The sequence below is a fragment of the Xyrauchen texanus genome, chromosome 12 (genome assembly GCF_025860055.1).
Source record: "Xyrauchen texanus isolate HMW12.3.18 chromosome 12, RBS_HiC_50CHRs, whole genome shotgun sequence".
NCBI lineage: Eukaryota > Metazoa > Chordata > Actinopteri > Cypriniformes > Catostomidae > Xyrauchen > Xyrauchen texanus.
Window position 1 is genome coordinate 44194362 of NC_068287.1, and position 15196 is coordinate 44209557.

The 15196-nt window shown below is 40.8% G+C and overlaps 2 protein-coding genes across 2 annotated transcripts; one reads left to right on the forward strand and one right to left on the reverse strand.

Moving 5' to 3' along the window:
* Positions 1 to 344: 344 nt before the first annotated feature.
* Positions 345 to 5041, reverse strand: LOC127653198 (uncharacterized). The gene is made up of 4 exons (XM_052139790.1): positions 4905 to 5041; positions 2136 to 2792; positions 1659 to 1805; positions 345 to 1449 (listed from the first exon to the last, which is right to left on the reverse strand). Exons 2-4 carry the CDS (start codon positions 2739 to 2741, stop codon positions 556 to 558), a joined length of 1647 nt encoding a protein of 548 aa, XP_051995750.1. The 5' UTR covers positions 2742 to 2792; positions 4905 to 5041; the 3' UTR covers positions 345 to 555.
* On the forward strand, positions 5034 to 11492 carry LOC127653210 (RNA-binding protein with serine-rich domain 1-like). Its single transcript, XM_052139813.1, has 7 exons — positions 5034 to 5166; positions 6835 to 6987; positions 7391 to 7567; positions 7682 to 7787; positions 10307 to 10460; positions 10555 to 10696; positions 11017 to 11492. Coding segments are annotated over exons 1-7 (840 nt in total). The 5' UTR covers positions 5034 to 5164; the 3' UTR covers positions 11123 to 11492.
* Positions 11493 to 15196: the final 3704 nt, after the last annotated feature.

Genomic DNA, 15196 nt, shown 5'->3' on the forward strand with positions numbered 1-15196 from the left:
TTGAACATCTCTGGAGAGATCTGAAAATGGTTGTGCACTGACGCTCCCCATCCAACCTGATGGAGCTTGAGAGGTCCTGCAAAGAAGAATGGGAGAAACTGCCCAAAAATATGTATGCCAAGCTTGTAGCGTCATACTCAAAAAGACTTGAGGCTGTAATTGGTGCCAAAGGTGCTTTTACAAAGTATAGAGCAAAAGCTGTGAATACTTGTGTACATGTGATAATTTTAAATTTTTAATAAATTTGCAAAGATTTCAAACAAACTTCTTTCACGTTGTCATTATGGGGTATTGTTTGTAGAATTTTGAGGAAAATAATGAATTTAATCCATTTTGGAATAAGGATGGAACATAACAAAATGTGGAAAATGTGAAGCGCCGTGAATACTTTCCGGATGCACTGTAGATATCTAGATCGGGTTTAGATCCATTTATCGGCTAAATATCAGTATTGAAAAACCCATATTGGTTGACTACAACAGCAATTAAAAATGTGCAGTGTGAATGTAGCCTGTGAGGTGATGCATCCACTTCTCTAAGCTGTTTCCTGCATTCTCAGACGTTCTCCACCTTAATAATGTTCAGCTCAGGCTTGTGCGGCGACACAGGGTGACTAAAGATCTGGTTAGGTGGGCTACAAGCCTGGAATGTTCCATCTGCACTGGTGGAGGACATGTCAACTGTTTTACTATCCATCCCTGTGAAGGAGTCTGAGTGTGACTGTGCATAGTGGAGTGCATTGGCTGAGAATGTTTGCACGTGTGCCTGTGTGAATGTCGGCGTGCGCGGTTGTGCGTGGTTGAACAAGGGCCCGGCGGAGGCTGGGCATGGCTGAAAACCATTCATGGAGGGCGGGCTGAGCTGGTCCAGAGAGAACGCCTCGATGCTCTCAAGACCTGAATCATGGATCTCGTTGTACCCCGTCTGGGCTTGGCTGCACTGAGCATAGATGCCCTGGTTTGGGGTGGTCTGGCTAAAAGGCGCTGTAGAGGAGGCCATGGAACAAGATGCTTGCAACGTTGGAGCAGATGTGGAATGAAGTACCCTGCAGGGCTCGAGTTTGGATGCAAGCTCCTGAAGGGCGCTGAGGATCTGCTTCTGGACTTGAGTCTGCTGGGCCTGCTCTCGTTCCAGGCGACCCTGTTGGTCCACCATCATCCTCAGTGCTACTCCTAGATTTCTCAGTTCTGAGCTCAATGACTGGGTCTGCTCTTGTAGGCCGCTCATAGCTCCAGCGTCAAAGCTGCTCCGCTGGGGAGGAGGGGAAGGCTGGTTGGTCACGTTTTGGACCCGTGTGGAGGGGGCCGTGTTTTGGGATGTAGTTCCAGTGGTGACCGGATCAGGGAGACGGATACCTACGCGGGGAGGGTGTTGAGGAGCTCGAATGGGAATGCCTACCCTCTGATGCATCCACCTTCTGTGAGCAGTAGCTCCTTGGTTTAACCCTCTCTGAAGAAAATAGATTTGAATTACATTTTTGTTTGTATGTTAGTTCTAAAATGTATCAACAGATTTTTTGGATTGTTAGTGATTTCACACAATGCCTAAAAAGCGTAAAAGTAAAAGAAGGATGCTCAATATAAAGGGAAAAAAAAATCACATCATTTGCATGCACTTTGTAAATATTACAAGATTCCTAATGATTCTTCTCAACTCACTATGTTTGGAGGTCTGGGTGTAGTGAGGTCATAAGAAGCCGTTTGAGGTAATACAATCTTTCTCCCATCCGGGCCAGAGAAAGAGGACAGTTCTCGCCTCATTGACAATGACATCTGCTGGCCGGTCTGCGGGCCATTGTCCTTTACCTTCACAAAACACTTGGAAGATTACAATGGTGTACAACAAAACCACTAAAATGAACAACAGATGGCTGTCGGGTGATTCTTATAAAAACATGTCCAGTTCACCTTATTTCACCCAAACATAACAACGAAAAAAGATTATATGTTGCATAAAGCAAATTAAGTAATGGGAATTTCTAGGAAAATGTGCTTAATTTGAATGAAAATAGTGCAAACTGTACAATGCAAAACAGTCTTAATGGTCCTAAAAACGGCTTCATTTTCATGTCATTTTGGGGTGAAATATGATCCAGACATGCTTTTGAAATTCGATTTTTTACATAATCAACTCACCCTCGCTCGGTGAAACAAAGCTTTATCCAGCAGTCTCTTACGAGCCACAAGCACAGGGTTGGCAGGAGATGGTGTGTGTCGTCTTCTTACAAAATTTGCACCACTCATTGCCCCGGAGCCCACCCCTGAGCGCGAAGTCTGGATGCCAGCATGCTGCGTGCCCTGTGCCAGCGATGTAACACTGACAATCCGAATGTCCTCATCTTTCCCCCCTTCCTGTGTTTCCTGTCTACCTGCCGAACTTGTCCCGGAAGACTGTCCTGCTCTTGCATCTGAAGAGGAGCTTGCCTGCTGTGAGGCTGCGACCCGTGAGGCCTCTCTGAGGAGGTTCCTCAGCTGCTGATCACTCCAGCCAACCTGTCGAGACTCACCGATGCCCACCTCCCTGGCTGTACCTGACACTGGCCCCGTATGGCTGCTGTTCCCAGCTGGAGCTCCATCCACCTTGCGAGCTCTCCCTTGAAACTCCTTAAGGAAAAGGTAGATGGCCTGTGCAGACACCTTTATATTCTCCAGCTCCAGCACAGCTTTGATCTTACGGAAGCTCAAGCCTGCTTCCCGCAGCTCCACGACCTTGCGCTTGGCAGCATCATCCAATCTGCCCATCGTGGAGATCCACAGTACTGAAACTACTGATAATGTTTAATCAAATAGACCCTGAAATCAAGACAGAAATACTGATAATGGCACATCATGGAATACATATGGAATTCAGAATGGAATATTTGCTATTTACTAATTACTATGCATGCAGTATTCACTATATACTTAATAGCCGCTTTTCCACTATCGGGCCGGTGCAAGTCAGGGCTATCAACTGGCCAGCTGGGGGACAAAATAGATCTATATTCCCACCATTGGGCCAATAGTTCCGCAGTGTTACCATATTCTTTGGGCACCTCTTTGTCCATTGTGCATTTTAACGGATTTGTACTGCGCCCGCAATTTTTTGGAATGCCCAATTCCCAATGTGCTCGAAGTCCTCGTGGTGGCGTAGTGACTCAACTCAATCTGGGTAGCGGAGACAGTTGCCTCCGCGTCTGAGACTGTCAATCCATGCATTTTATCATGTGGCTTATTGAGCGCGTTACCACGGAGACATAGCATGCATGGAGGCTTCACGGTATTCTCTGTGTCATCCAAGCACAACTCACCACGCGCCCCATCAAGAGCGAGAACCACATTATAGGGACCATGAGGATATTACCCTATGTGACTCTACCCTCCCTAGCAACCGGGCCAATTTAGTTGCTTAGGAGACCTGACTGGAGTCACTCAGCACAACCTGGGATACGAACTCGTGACTCCAGGTGTGGTAGTCAGCGTCAATACTCGCTGAGCTACACATGCCCCTCTGTGTCCGCAATTTTTTAATTGTACTCGAACCTGTACCATTGTGCACTGGATACACAACCTGCAAGTTGGCTTCTGGCATGCTGATTACCTTATTATTATTGAAACCTTGACATTGACCCTGCCTCAATCACCAGTTGGCCTTCTTTGGCCCAAGGGTAATCAGCATGCCAAAGGCCATTGGCCTTGAGGCGGCACAATGAAGCCTCAGAAGAGACAGTGGGGACGCAACTAGCCCTTGCATGCACTAACATGCCCTCATTTGGCCTAATAGTGGAAATGCAGCTAGTGTTTATATGAACACACGCACACCAAATTGCAGAATCCCAAAAATGGCATCAACTGTAAAAGACTTGCAAACTTTATGCGCCAAATGTGATATTTAATACATAACCATGTGAGGTTAATAAGTAACCATATAAAGTGTGCAAGCCTCTTTTCTTACAGTTTACACTTCCTTATATAAAAAAATACATACAAATTTGGCCCCCAGTCACTTCCATTGTAAGTGTCTCACTGTAACCTCGATTTTTGCTTATATAATAAAAGGAGGGGCAAGTCAAAATGTATTTTTGTGGTAATCAACATTATGCCACAAGTGCTGTCGATTGAGCTTAACTTATATTGAACCCGGAATATTCCTTAAAAATACTAGAAAGTAGTAAATATTAGAAGAAGTAGGCTAACAATTTAAAATTGTAGCTGATAATACTCTGGTTCATTAATTTCACTGGACACAGAAAGTTAAGGGCATTATATTGTGGGATAAGAATACAATGGAAGTGAATGGGGCCAATCGAAAATGTTAAAATACTCAGTTTCAAAATTATAGCCACAAAATTTAAACAATTTGTGTGTTAACAAGAATTTAGTGTGATAAAATCACTTACTAACCCTTTCTGTATAAAGTTATATCCAATTTTACAACTTTGATGTGAAATTGATGACATAATGCCAAAAATGCAAAAACAGAATATGAAAAAATGAATATGTGATTTTTAAAAATTATAAATATACATATATATATGGCCAGCTTGTGGCTGGTTTGTTGCAGGTTCAAAAGGGTGTACCAGCCAAAAAGAAATATATGTATCTAATATATATATATATATACATATATATTTATTTTGTATTTTATTTTTTTTATACCAGTTTAAGGTGGTTTGTCATAGTTGGTCTCTCAGCCTGACCTGCCGACCAGTACCCCAAACCCCTCTAAAATCATCAAAACAAACCAACTTGGCCAACCTGGAAGACCTGCTAAAACCTTAAAGCCGGTTTAAGCAGTTTTCTCAGCAGGGTTAAACCAGTCATTATTATGCAGCCAGCTTAAGTTCAAATTCACGCAGCGACCCCAATGGCCGTGCACAGAGGTTTAGTGCAAGAACAACACAATGGAAATCAAGTATATCTCACCTACTGCGACATCACATTCCTGCTGTTCATGTTTCTAACGTCGATGTGCTCCTAATGACGTCACCTTGTAACGCTTGCATCCATATTCGTGATGTGCATTCGCTGTTGCCGTGCAAACGCATAGATTTGTGATTTACTTGAAGATTATAGCATGAAAACAACCCCCCTGTCGCAGAAACAGTGTCGTCACTCCCACGCGTCATTAAAAAGTGACGCCGTTTGTGTTCGGCGTTGATTGTGTCGCGCGCTGCTCGTCTATCATGTAAGTTTGATTGTTTATTACGGATACGTATTTGCAATATAAGATCGGCTTGATTGAGTCATCGAGGGCGAGTGTACGCAGAAATATACTAGTCCAATTTATTGTCATTAATGAACTAAGGTTTTTGCGTTTTTCGTGCTAGATGGTGGTTAGCATTAGCCTCAGCGCTTTGAATGACGAAGGTCTATAAACGGATTTGGATTGAAAATAATAAATATTAAACTCTTAATGATTTATATTATTCAAATGTGATAACTAACTTATCCGTATGCTGTTAAGGAAAACACTTTCCGTGCACTGTATTTGTTAAACTGCTTGTATGACGGTAAAATAGTGCCTTAATGATTTGCATGTGAGATTTGTGAAAGCGTAAATCAATTGCAAGCGAAATTTGTTTTACGGGCGCACAAAATGTTTTGTAAAAGTGTAAACCAGCCAATCGTGTGGTTGAAGTGCAAAAAATCATGCAGATACGGGTCAGGAGCTTGAGTTAATGTTCACATCAACCATCAGAATGGGGCAAAAATGTCAAGAGGTACCAAACTGTGAATCCTGATCAAAACAGTTTGGTGAATACGTTTACACATTAGCTTCCACTCGGCTAACAAGCAATGAAAGTTAGCTATTAGCTTGTTGTCATTGAGAGCAAAAGATGGACTTTATTTACTTTCCAGCATTGCGTCTCACCAATTAGGTAACAGCGTAGCATGATAATAAAGTCATAGCATTATGAGATTAAAGGGTTGAATCACAATATTATGAGAATAAAGTCAAAATTATAAGAATACATTTTTTTTTTTTTTTTAGAATAAATCGTGAGGAAATGTATTCATGAAATATTATGATTTTAATCTTGTAATGGGCAATTCCATGAAAAAGTCAACAATACTATGGGAAAAAATGGCTATTTCAATCTTATTTCAATTCATCATGGCTGCCTTGATGGGTATTATAACGTAATATAACATGTCTTGAAGGTTGAAGTCTGCAGATTTCAAAGTGCTTTGGATGGTTTCCCCTCATGACGCAAGTGCTGCTTTCACAAATGTCACTCCCGTAACTAAGAGATGTCATGTCCGCTTAATGCGTAATGTAAAAACAACAATGCATACACATTCTGTGTCTCTGGTTTTTTTCTGGATTGTGCATTTCAATTCAGAGTTTTTACAAGTGTGTGATTTCCAAACAGCTATGGGACATTTTGTCACATACGTAACGTACAAGCTCATTTGCTGATCTAAACTGGAAAAAATGGTCGAGACTGAAACTTTTCTGACCATCTGGTAATGAGTGCTTTATATAGGACAAAGTTCATATTTTCACTTTAAATATCTCATCCATAACACTGGAATTGGCCAAATGCTAGCACTTTATTCTCGAAATCGTAGATTTTCTTTTCGTTTTACGTGGCGATAAAACATCGTCACACTTCATAGTAAGGAAAGACCCAGAATCTTTTTTTTAATCACTATAAATCGATAAAAAAAATAATAATTATCGGGCGATTCATTGTTATTGGTCTTTTGCACCACCTTAGATATCGGTATCTGCTAAATCCACAATCGGTCAAGCTCTCAAATGGAGTAAAACCAGACTGGAGCACAGTACATTGTTGAACCACAAATGAGTATGGCATGTTTCTAACCAAAGGTGTTTTTGTTCCCAAAGGGCACCTTCACCGACTAAACGCAGTGAGCGTTCTGAGGAGAAACCCAAAGAGCGAGGGAAGGAGAAGGTTAGCGGTAAAGAGGGATCAGAGAAAGAGCGAGGCAGAGACAAGATCCGCAAACGACGCAGTCACTCCACCGGGAGCAGCAGCAGGTCAGATGGGATCTAGTTCAGGTGTAACTAAATGTCTGTTGGTGCTAGCAAGTCTCCTGGACTTTTAAGTGTGTGTATTCACTGACGACAACATTGATTAGCATTTTAAATCCATTCTAACGAAGTTATTCTGGCAATTTCAACAAAACCTCAACTATGTTAGCCAGATAGAAAATGTCAAAAAAGTTCAAGACATCACAAAAATACAAATGGTAAAGTTCGCAAGGCATAGGATTCAGGTAGCGATGCAACTCTGGCCCAAAATACTCCTATTTTGACTCGTTATCAAATACTCAGGCCATCCTTATGGTTGAGCTCTGATAGCCTACAAGACATATTATCCATAAAAAGATGATTCTTTAAGTATATCAAATCTCTCCTCACATATCTTATTCTGATCCAGTTCTAGCTCCAGCAGTAGTTCTGGTTCCAGTTCGGGCTCATCCAGCGGGTCCAGTTCCTCTGGTTCCAGCCACTCTGGTTCCTCCAGTTCCTCTCGTTCTTCAAGCTCATCCAGGTCTTCTGGGTCTCCCAGCCAGAACCGCCGTCGCCATGACAACCGGCGACGCTCTCGATCAACGTAAGTTGCAGACGTTTTGTTTTTAACATGAATTAACACGCATTACATTCACATAACTCCCTCAGTTGGATAGATTTACACGGGACTCACTAAATTTGTGCTTGTTTTAATCAGGTCAAAATCACAAAAACGTACTGATGAAAAAGAGAGGAAGAGGAGGAGCCCTAGCCCCAAACCCTCTAAACTTCATCTGGGAAGACTCACCAGAAATGTAACCAAGGTATGGTTCAGCACTGTAATACAAAGACAGTGAAAAGCTCTTCAGTGACCTGACATGTATGTCGATCTCAAATGGATCTACAAAGGTGGTGTACAGTTTCCAAGACGATTAGAAAATCTGTAAATATGTAATGAAATATATATTGAGGTTTTATTTCTCATATATCAAAGAGATGATGCATCAAATGATAGAACAGGATTCATTACATCCATGCTGATATTTTATGTGACACAACTTGCCATCAAACACACATTGAGTTGCACATAAGTTATAAATATGTATATTCTCAGGACTTATTGAGTCTAAATAGATGCACAACTTGCAGTTTCAGCCGTACAATTTAATGACAATAGCCAAATCATACTGTTCATGTGTTAAACTTGCTATAGTTTATTTCCATGTTGCTGCTTCATCATAGAACAATGTCAAATGTAAATCAAGTCAGTGACCGAAACAACAGCGCCACCTTGAGTAGTGGTCGACCGATATCTAGAGAACAGACCGGTTGATACAATTTAACAACAAAAACATTTCTAAAGTAAAACAAACTCGTATTTTTTGCAATATATACTCCAATTTGAATAAACTTGGAAAAAACAATCTTAAACAAAGCGTTGACTCCACTGAAGCATCTTTTGGTTGATATTCAGAACACTTCTGATAAACGGCCAAGTGAACGCGGTTATCACCGATGCTGGTAATCGCAAAATGGCCAAATACGGGCCGAGTAATCGGCCTTCGTAATGTTGAGGAACAAATAGCATGTATGATATGCACGTGTACATACGCCATCGTTGCACAACAAAATTGACATGATATTGTGGCATTAGTATGAATATAGTACTAATTATTTTCTTGTAATAAAGTAAATATCCTGTGATAGTAACCTTCTGTATGTAGATCAGAAATAGTCATAATGTCATTTATGGAAGCGTAAATATACTGTATATTGCAACAGTATTACATATCACGGGTCACTAATGAGATTATACACTTAACCTGTTGATACGCAATCCCCTGCACGCGGTAGTGACATCACTCTGGTTATATTTAATATTGAATTGACCGTCTATAAATGTAATTTATGTTAACCAATTCTACATCTTTTCAAAGGTCTAAGGGTTCAACATTGATATCCGATCTCTGTTTCACGATAGCAATCCTCCAGAAACAGCAATTTAGTTATTTGTGTCAGGAGTACAAATGAAAACATGCAATATCAAAACGGGACTTCATACCTTTATTATGAAAACACGATCGTCAGATGAATCCAGTTCATCACACTTGGGTCTATTTTCCATGACAAGCATTCATCGAAAAGCATCCAATCGCACTTTTTGTCCATAAAAGTGATAAATCTGAGAAATATTAATATATTCTCCATTGTTTACATGAGCTCTCGCTTGAAAGAATTACCCTTCATCATCGTTCTTCAACAAACTGCAATCTGAGCAGCATTCATGTAGTAAAACTGTATATGATCTGATATATTAGAGTCTCATAAACAAAACCAGCCTGTCTCCAAAGTCTATTTTTAAAAATGGGGCGTAGTTTTATTCATAATAGCCGAGCAGTGCCGTCTGATTTAGTGTCGTCTTGAAAGGCGGAGCCTTAATATTACTCTGTACGCTTCCAGGGATTTTACAGAGGAAAAACCTCATTTTTTGGTCGATCATCTTCAAATTTAGACTCGTGGCTTTGAGAACATTGTATTTCTGGGTTGTCTTGGCACTTTTATTATTGTTTTTTTAGATTATAAAAACATGATATTTCCATTACTATAAACTTCAGCTTCTCTAACGTTAAAAAATAACAACATATATTAATTCTGAAACTTGTGAAATAAAGCCCAAAAGTGTTTTCTTTGAAAAGATACCACAACTGTGTACGTACTCCAAAGGGTCCCGTAAATACAACCATTTAAGCTCAGGTATGTCATTTTCATGGTTTGTGCTCAAAAAGGGGTGCGTATCAACAGGTTAAAGGGTTAGTTCATCCCAAAAAGAAAATGGTCTCATTTACTGACCCTCATGCCATCAGATACACAAACAAAGACTATAAGAAGAATATCTCCGCTCTGTTTGTCCTTACAATGTAAGTCAGCAGGGTCCAAAACTTTGAAGCTCCAAAAAGCACATAAAGGCAGCATAAAAGTAATCCATACAGCTCCAGTAGTTAAATCTTCAGAAGAGATATATGATAGGGGTGGGTCAGAAATGGATCAATATTTAAGTCCTTTTTACTATAAATTCTCCTCCCTCCAGTAGGTGGCGATATGCATGAACAATGTGAATCAGCAAAAACAAACAAGGTGAAAGTGGAGATTTATAGTAAAAATGACTTAAAGATTGATCTGTTTCTCACCCACGCCATATCATATCACTACTGGAGTCGTATGGATTACTTTTATGCTGCCTTTATGTGCTTTTTGGAGCTTCAAAGTTCTGGCCACCGTTCACTTAAAATGTGCAGAATCTCCTGCTATTTTTATACCTGCTGCTGTCTTTGATTTCCTGTAGGAACACATTCAAGAGATCTTTTCGTCTTACGGAAAGATCAAAATGATTGACATGCCCCCAGATCGTTTGCACCCTAATTTGTTCAAGGGTTACGCTTATGTGGAATACGAAACTGCGGAGGATGCCCAGAAGGCCCTTAAACACATGGATGGAGGTACGAGTGAACGGAAACGGCTTAAAAAAAACGAATCGGATTAGTTAATTAGAATTGATTTCTTACGGTGTTATTACCTGTTTACTGTCCTCAGGTCAGATTGACGGTCAGGAGATTACAGCCACTGCCGTTCTGACTCAGAGGATACGTCCTGTCCCCCGAAGACTGTCCCCTCCACGCAGAATGCCCCCTCCACCCCCCATGTGGAGGCGAACGCCACCACGAATGAGGAGAAGGTTTGTTTGTTTTAAAAACCTATTATGTTTTACTGGTGTTGTGTTTTCTGTGTGTAGAAACGTTGAGTGGATCGATAGGAAGCAACCTGTCCAATAAACCCACAGGCCTAAATTTCATTATACTCCGTTCTGCACCTCGCACCTGTTCGCAAACATCCGATCTGGGGTCTTTTAACTCTGTTGTTGTTTATACGTCCTCTTTCATCACTGTAGTCTTTTTGACAGTTCCTAATTTTCATGTATCTTATCAGATAATTGGCACGCGTGTGCGGATGTGAATTATCTTCGCCACAACCTGACAGTGCTTGCACTTTTCACAGGTCTCGGTCTCCACGGCGACGCTCCCCAGTGAGACGGCGTTCTCGCTCCAGGTCTCCAGGCCGCAGACGACATCGTTCCCGCTCGAGTTCCAACTCGTCCCGTTAGAGAGAGACGCTCTGTTCTCGCAACAGAAAATTTAAATTTAGCTTGTTTTTTTTTTTGCTCTTCTCATGTTCCTCCATTACTTCACATTTTAGTTGGAAATGACAAACAAAGTGTTTAATATTTCTTTCTTTCCCAAGTACCTCTGGATTGTACGGTATAACATCTAACATAAGTTAGGATGAATGAGTATTTTGTTTGCTTCTGTGTTTGTAAAGGAACTGGGCTCATGCTAGACGGCCCATTTTACTGTGATACTTTTTGTAATGTGCTTTTTTTTTTTTTAAACTGCGTCTTTTTAATGGATTTCTTTTACATTAAAGTACATGACTGTTTCTTTCAACATTGATTCACAGAATTGTCTTTTATTGGTTACGTTAGTGCTTCATATTCCAACCCACAGAATTCATCAGGATTCTCATCAGCAAACTGTAAAGTTTAAGACAGAAAATCAATAAACCAGTTTGGCAACTAAGAAAGTAGCTGCATTTTGGTACCGCAATGCTTTTAAGGCTTTTTGTAGTCTTATGACTGCTTAAAGAGATGGTTCAAAAATGGATAATTTGTTTTCAATCCATTAGGCATCATGTCATTCCAAACCTGTATGGCTCTTTCTCCGTGCAACATGAGAGGTTGGGCGTAATGTTCCCGCTGCTTTTTAAAATTCTAAAACAGTTCATATTTCAATTACATTGTGATGTGCGCTCAAGTGATTTTATTTACAAAAGCGGTACTGTCTCTTTACGAAAACTGGCATTTCTGTAAAGAGCGTCTTCAAATTAGCGCAGGCTAACGAGGGAGACTCTAATGCCTTGATCTCATCTGTGCTATTAATGATTACAAATAAATGTTTATTTTTTGTTGAACGAGTATTAAGAGGCATTAATCGTTGGCAAATTGTTTGCGTGTATCTCGTCTTTGGACAAACATGGAACGACGTTTTGGATCTCTATGCTGAATGCTCCACCAACACACTACACAATTAATTCACATTTTTACATTTATAGAACATTAAAAAAATAAAATCTATATATAATTCTTTCTTTACTGTGGCGGGCAAAGACGAGTCCAAAATAAATAAAATCCACAATGCCGTTTTCAACCAAATTCCTAATAATAACTAGAAACAATTAAGAATTGATACATAGCATGGGACTATTCAGTGAAGTCCGAAACACACTGGGGACTCTTATTTTGAAAAGACTAAATGATGAAAAAACTACCGGCAGCTATCGACAGATTTTTGCAGATAATCGATAGTTTAAAAAGCAACTATCGGCACCGATTAATCGGTAAAACCGATATATATCAGTCTACCTATAGTTGAAAATGCAAGTGATTTCCTCTCATTGTAGTGAAGGATTACGCGGAGTAAAAGATCGATTTTAGGATTCAAGAATCGATATCGAGATTGTTCAAATGAAGATGCATTGGGAAATTAATATTTTTTACACACGCCTAATCACAAATATTCATTACAACAGACCAGCCCTGCTGGTAAATAAACAATCTCTTAAACATCTCTAGTAATTTGTTCAAGTTCTTTAAATGTGAGGTTAATGTGAGGTTAATTAGGGGTGTGCTACTTAAGACTAGATTAGCTCAGCAGGAAGTGACTCACCATTGATGTCACCACCAGTGCGGGAAAAAAGCCCATGGTCAGATAAAATGCCAACTCCACCAACTTATACCTGTACAAACACAAAAAACACAGATTTATATATGATCAGACACAATTGAGGTTCTACGGTGTGGATTTGTTTTCATTTCATCAGGCATCATGTCGTTCCAAACCTGTATGACTCTTTCTCCGTGCAACATGAGATGATGGGCGTATTGTTCCCGCTGCTTTTTTACCGGCGGTTGTCAAGCTCTAAAGATTCTAAAGCCGTAATTATATTGTGATGTGCGCTCAAGTGATTTTATTTACAATGCATGGAACTGTTTGCCGGTCAATTTTTGTTCCTACCCTCACCTATGGGCATGAAGGCTGGGTCATGACCGAAAGAACTAGGTCGCGAGTACAAGCGGCCGAAATGGGCTTCCTCAGAAGGGTGGCGGGCTTCTCCCTTAGAGATAGGCGGTTGAAGATGGATGGATGGATGGATGGATGGAACTGTTTGCTAAATGAGTTATATCTTATAGAGTTTATAAGTTTATCGTGCGGTTCTTTTGTCAACATGCATTCAACTTGCCAAGTAAAAAGTCTGGGGAAAAATCTTGAGTTTCACTTGTTTTTTACTTTTTCCTGCACTGTTGGGAGGTCCGGTGGTAGCCATGTGCGGCTATCAGCTGAGACACTTCCTGAAAGACTTCTTCGTTTCGCGTTTCGTTCGTGACTAACGAGAGGACCGTCTGCACCTCGTTTAATGACCACGGTGTGGTTTTGCGCTCAGCCATTTCTTTTCGCAATTCAAAGGTCGCGTGAACAAATGTTACTGCTATCGCTGTTGCTAACTTTAAAACTAGCGGGTTGATGTCCCGTGTCGCACATCCAGTGACGCCGGTAGTGACGATTCTCTCTGACCAATCAGCGATCTGCAGGGTTTTGACGTCACATTTAGTATCGGCTCGGCTCGCTTGGAAACTCGACCGAGCTGGTACTAAAAAAGTATCAGGTACCAGGTGCCATCCACAGTGAAAAAGCGGCCAGAGTCGAGTCGAGCGGTACCTTGCTGTTGAAAAGCTCCATTTGTAGAGTACCCCAAGACCTTTAAATGGCTGTGTGTGCAACAACAGTCCCAAGTTCGAATTTGTTTCGAAAATGAATGAGATTTGAGAGCTACATTGTAGAGCGAGGTTGTAAGTTAATGGCCAACCCGATCTCATGAAAACTCGTCCATATATTTCGAGTTGGCTAGTTCGTACGATTTTGTTAACGTAAATAATATTTGACCATGAGTGTAAATGCTGATTGTTGTTTCACCGGCCGCTGTGGAGTGATTCAGAGTCTCAGCCCTTCAGCTTGACTTCTGTACCACTTCATTTTATCCATCCATTAACATCTGCATTAAAAGAGCACTTTATGAGCGGCTGACCCCATAGGCTGACATGTCCTGATATTCTCTGCTGGAAATGAGCTGCAGTATCTGTGGCCAGCTGGAGATTGACTCATACGTGTCAGGGGTAATGAAGCATGTTGGGTGACAAGCTTGTGGCTGTCAGGCACAATAAACTAAATGTTAGTCTCTTTTGGCTGCAGATGTGCTATTAAACAAGAGACAGGTTGATAAGAAACATGAGGTATTGACTTGTGTGCCAGTTTTTTTAGTAATTACTTTCAGATACCAAGTGGCTCACCCAAGGGCAGAATAATTATAGCACGGGACTGTGATCTAACTTTAGTTTGCCGTGTCCTCCTTATTGTGTGACTCACTAAACCTGTCAAGGACACATCTGGGTCATATTTCAACCAAAAGTCAAAAGGAAGAAATACAACATTTCTTAACTCTAGAATAATGCACATGCGCAGCAATATGCTGCTAACTATTACAAATCAGCGTATTAACCTTGTCTGACCCAGCTTACACACGCGTGGACGTTGTATTCTGGCTTCGCTATACCCAACGTCTAATTTAAATGAATTTAAACCGACTGATCTCAGTTCAGGAGACTCTGTGCTGTCAGTAAAGGGTTAAACTCTTAAAAAAGGGTTAAAAAAAAGGTTAGGTTAGGTTAGTTTAGGGTTAGGTTTGGGTTAGGGTTAGGTTAGGTTTAGGTTACTGTTAGGGTTAGGTTAGGGTTAGGTTACTGATAGGGTTAGGGTTAGGGTTAGGAGTTGGTTATGTTTGGGTTAGGTTTAGGTTAGTGTTAGGTTAGGGTTTGGGTTAGGGTTAGGGTTAGGATTAGGGTTAGGTTTGGGTTAGGGTTAGGGTTAGGTTTAGGTTACTGTTAGGGTTAGGTTAGGGTTAGGTTACTGATAGGGTTAGGTTAGGGTTAGGGTTAGGAGTTGGTTATGTTTGGGTTAGGTTTAGGTTAGTGTTAGGTTAGGGTTTGGGTTAGGGTTAGGTTAGGATTAGGTTTGGGTTAGGGTTAGGGTTAGGTTACTGTTAGGGTTAGGTTACTGTTAGGTTAGGG